Source organism: Myotis davidii, unplaced genomic scaffold, assembly GCF_000327345.1.
Source record: "Myotis davidii unplaced genomic scaffold, ASM32734v1 scaffold6, whole genome shotgun sequence".
Taxonomy (NCBI): Eukaryota; Metazoa; Chordata; class Mammalia; order Chiroptera; family Vespertilionidae; genus Myotis; species Myotis davidii.
In genome coordinates, this window is record NW_006383011.1 from 3,088,818 (window position 1) to 3,092,960 (window position 4,143).

The 4,143-nt window shown below is 32.2% G+C and overlaps 1 protein-coding gene across 4 annotated transcripts in view; it reads right to left on the reverse strand.

Moving 5' to 3' along the window:
- AFTPH (aftiphilin) overlaps nucleotides 1-4,143 on the reverse strand; it is a 62,752-nt gene that overhangs the window by 23,256 nt on the left and 35,353 nt on the right. For 3 of the 4 annotated variants that reach the window (XM_006778537.2, XM_006778538.2, XM_015557909.1), the window contains exons 4-5: nucleotides 3,161-3,287; nucleotides 2,478-2,534 (exon numbers count right to left, since the gene is read on the reverse strand). In XM_006778537.2, the coding sequence (XP_006778600.1) occupies nucleotides 2,478-2,534; nucleotides 3,161-3,287 (184 nt within the window). Of the gene's footprint in view, nucleotides 1-1,480; nucleotides 1,943-2,477; nucleotides 2,535-3,160; nucleotides 3,288-4,143 lie in introns of those variants that run through there. The other variant, XM_015557910.1, reaches the window with a different exon arrangement.

Below are 4,143 nucleotides of genomic sequence, written 5' to 3' on the forward strand. Positions count from 1 at the left end.
GCTAATTTTAAAACACACTGTATAATGTGATGATGTCTACATGCTTCAATGGGAATCTAGTATTTATTTCTGGCTCAACTAAAATATGGGAACCTTATGTGCCGGTTGGGGGGCAGGGGGTAGGGGAGGCCGGGGGAAGGTCAATGGGGGGAAAAAGGAGACCTATGTACTACTATTCTTAATACTTTAAAAAATAAAATGAAATTAAAAAATAAAATAAAATATGGGAACCTTAATACTTAGTTCTTTGGACTGGCAAAGCAGAGACACAACCATTTCAGAGGAGAAAACATCTTACTAGTACATGTTCCACTAGGTGTGTAAAATCTAATATGCTTTTTGAGTTAGAAAGACATTTGGAATGGATGTAGAAATAAAGAAAAAAATCAGTATTTTGCATCAACACTCTACCAAACACTAAATATAATGAGTTACTGTCCTGAAAAAAGCCAAGCTTTTACACATTTAAAAGTAATACTTTATAAGTTCCTGAGTATTTATCAAGCAGACCAAATAAAAATCTCCTACTACTGGGAAAGGAGTGGGGGGTAAGGGGGGAGGGATGCAAAATCAAAGCTGCTAAGTTAATAACGTTAGAATCTGTAAATTTCTAGAACCTTCCTCTCCAAATATATAGAGCATAAGCTACCTAAAGCAAAAGTCATGCTCAACACCCCTTGCATAACTGTGCCCTTATACAAGGAGACAATGCATTTGGCAATTACTAGTCTTAGCCAACTTTTCTAATGTGAACTATCACTTAAACCAGTGGTTCTCAAAGTAGTCCTCAATCAGTAGTTTCTGCATCCCCTGGGAACTTGTTAGATGTGCAAATTCTTGAGCCCCACTCCAGACGTACTGAATAAGAAACTCTGAGGGTGGTGCCCAGCATTCTGTGTTTTAACAAGTTTTCCAAGCACTTCACATTAAAGTCCAAGAACCAGTGACTTAAATGATCACTTCAAATACTATTCCTCCAGATGAGATCAAAATATATTGAACATCGCACACATGTAAGGCACCATGGAAAAAATTAAGGCATAATTAAAATTTGAAGCCAGATATGAAAAAGAGTAAGTTTCTAAATGTAAAGCATTACTAAAATGAATGAGAAAATGATGCATTCACTAAATCAACTTTGGAATTAAAATCTTATAAAAATAGTAAATTATTACTAACAAAGATTGTAATTAAGTTAGCAAAATAAAGCATAAATATTCATTTCTAACCTCTCACAAAACTTCAAGAACTGGCTAATGTGATGAGTCTACAAATAAGCATTAAGTTGGTTATTGCTGAATGAAAATTCTCATAAATAAAATTCATATTTCCTACTTAGAATATGACAGTAACACCAACAACTTCTGGTATGCTATTCCTTGAGGGAAAAAAAAAAAAGAAATACAAATAACCAAAACTTTAAATAAATATTCTGGATTATATTTATCTACAGCAGAAAAGAGTATAAGGATAATCAAGGTGTTTTGAAAATATAAGATAACTATTTATTAAGGAACAGAAACTGGTAGAATGAACGCAGAAAAGTTTTTGTCCAATTCCACAAAACAAAACTACAAAACAGAACAAAGCAAAATGGTCCAATTCAATATCAATAATTACAGCTTATTCATGGGAAAAAATTTTAGATTAAAGAAAGGTCAAGCTCCACAGCAAACTCATTTTTACATGCACATAAAGAGCTAAAATTTATATTCCACACCAAGGGTTCCTTAGCTTTATTTTTTCTTTCTCAAATATACTATTTTCAAGTTATTGGCAAAAAAAAATTTAAATATTTTTAGTTTAATAGATAGGACATTTTAATTCACCAATAACTCAATGACACACCAAAAACGCAAACAAATCCAACTTTAAAATGTGACTGAATCTTGGTATGGTACAGAATGAAAATTCCTCAGTTATCCTGGACTACCTGGCATATCTAAAAAAACAAAACAAAACAAAAACAAAATTCAACACATTTAAAACATTAATGGTAAAACTAAGGACCAATGATGGATCATGGTCATTTTCTGTTACTATAATTTTGTACTTCCAAGCTTTTATATACATCTATAGTTTCATTATTTAAATTGATCACAACTGGATTAACACAAATGGTATCTAAGTCTTCAGATATTTTAGCTTTTTCTACTTGAAAGCAATTTAGAAAAAAGAAGAAAAATATACAAGAAAAAAGAGAAAATCCAGAAATGCATTTTACAAAGAGTTATGAGCACTAACAGTATTAAGATAAAAGTAATTTTCAATCTAAACCAAAAGTCTGTAACTAATGGAATATAAAAAATATTCTCAAATCAAGGCTTAAAGGGATTTATGACATCAAAAATGATATTATATTTATTCCCTTAATGTTCTCATACTAAATGCCCTTAAAATACATGTCATATAATGTAAATGATTTAATATAATAAATGCAGCAATGATAATACACACAAAAACATTATTATACTTACCAATCCTGCTGCATACATGGGCACTATAACAGGTTGCTTCTTATTGCCCGTGAAGAGCTATACATGTTTTAGAGAGAAAGAGCATATATTTAGAAAATAATCTGTCATAAAATGAAATACTTTCCAAAATATGCTTGTAATGCTATATTACATACATCAAAAATGGTAAATTGAAGAAATTGTCAAATTGCCCATATGGGGTTGTAATTTTGATCTCCTAGTCCAAAGATTCTCAACCTGTGGGTCCCGACCCTTTTGGCGGTCGAACGACCCTTTCACAGGGGTCGCCTAAGACCATCCTGCATATCAGATATTTACATTACGATTCATAACAGTAGCAACATTACAGTTATGAAGTAGCAACGAAAATAATTTTATGGTTGGGTCACAACATGAGGAACTTTAAAGGGCTAGAAGGTTGAGAACCACTGTCCTAGTCCAATTCTTTAATTTTATAGTTAAGGAAAAACACTAAACAACTTTTTCTAAAAATAATATTGATTGGAGAAAAACTGAGATAGATTTATGTTTAAAAGTTGGCATATTCCAAATACATGAACATCTAAACCAATTAATATTTATTTTTCTGAGGAACTAGCTTATCACAGCTTGAATAGAAGTATAATAATTTAAAAACATCCAAAGGTTAATTAAAGGATTTTCCAAGGTACTAACAAACTCACAATGTTTCGGGTGTCTATTCCCAAGGAGCACAAAAGCTTCTTGTTGCTATGGGAGCCGCCCCACTGATATCTCAAGCCATGTGCATCATGGATATCCTGTAGCTCAGTCCACACATCCAGCAGTTCCCTGTAAAGTCACGATGAAGCCACCAACAATGATTTACTCAACAGCTTTCACCACGAATTCTACTTTTAATGTGACTGTGAAATATTATACATTCCAATTAATCTTGAGTCTAAGATGAATATACAACCAGTATCTGAATTAAATCAACAGCCAACACTTACAGTTATTAGAAAAGTAACTAAGTTAAGCTCATTTGAAACAATATGCCAGTAATCAAGCACAGATTTAGCCTGTATGTTGTTTTTTATATTAAAGCAAAAATATTTAAAAGAAGGAAAGAAATCAACTCAGCATTCTACCTTCTCACTACAACCATTTAATATTTGTATTTTCTCCTTGAGTTTTGATCCCCCAAAACACAGTTGCAATTCTATCATATATATATAATTTTGTATCCTTTTTTCAGATCTTAAGCATTTCCCCATTTACATATGTATTTTTCAATGGCTGTGTAATGTACTATAAGACCAATGCACCATCATTTATTTAGCTATACTCCTACGGTTTTAAATAAGATTTACTGTTCAGCTCTTGTTAGTAAGGCAAGAGTATCTTCATGTATTTTATGGTGTGTGTTGTTGAGTTGTGTTATTTCCTTAGAATGAATCTTCTGGAAAGAGATTCCTGGTTCTAAGAGTATGAACTACCTGTACAACTAGCAATAAAAAAAGCAGACAAAAACAGTTTTAAGCTGGCAAAAAATAAGCCTTTTTGTCCCCTTCTCTTCTCATATTATCATCCCAAACAAAAACCAAGAAGCAAAAATAATCTCTATCTTCAATGAAATTAAAAGATACTTAAGACCCTGAGCCACAAATACTAAGGTCACAGAGAGCGATAAAGGAAAGACCTGTGG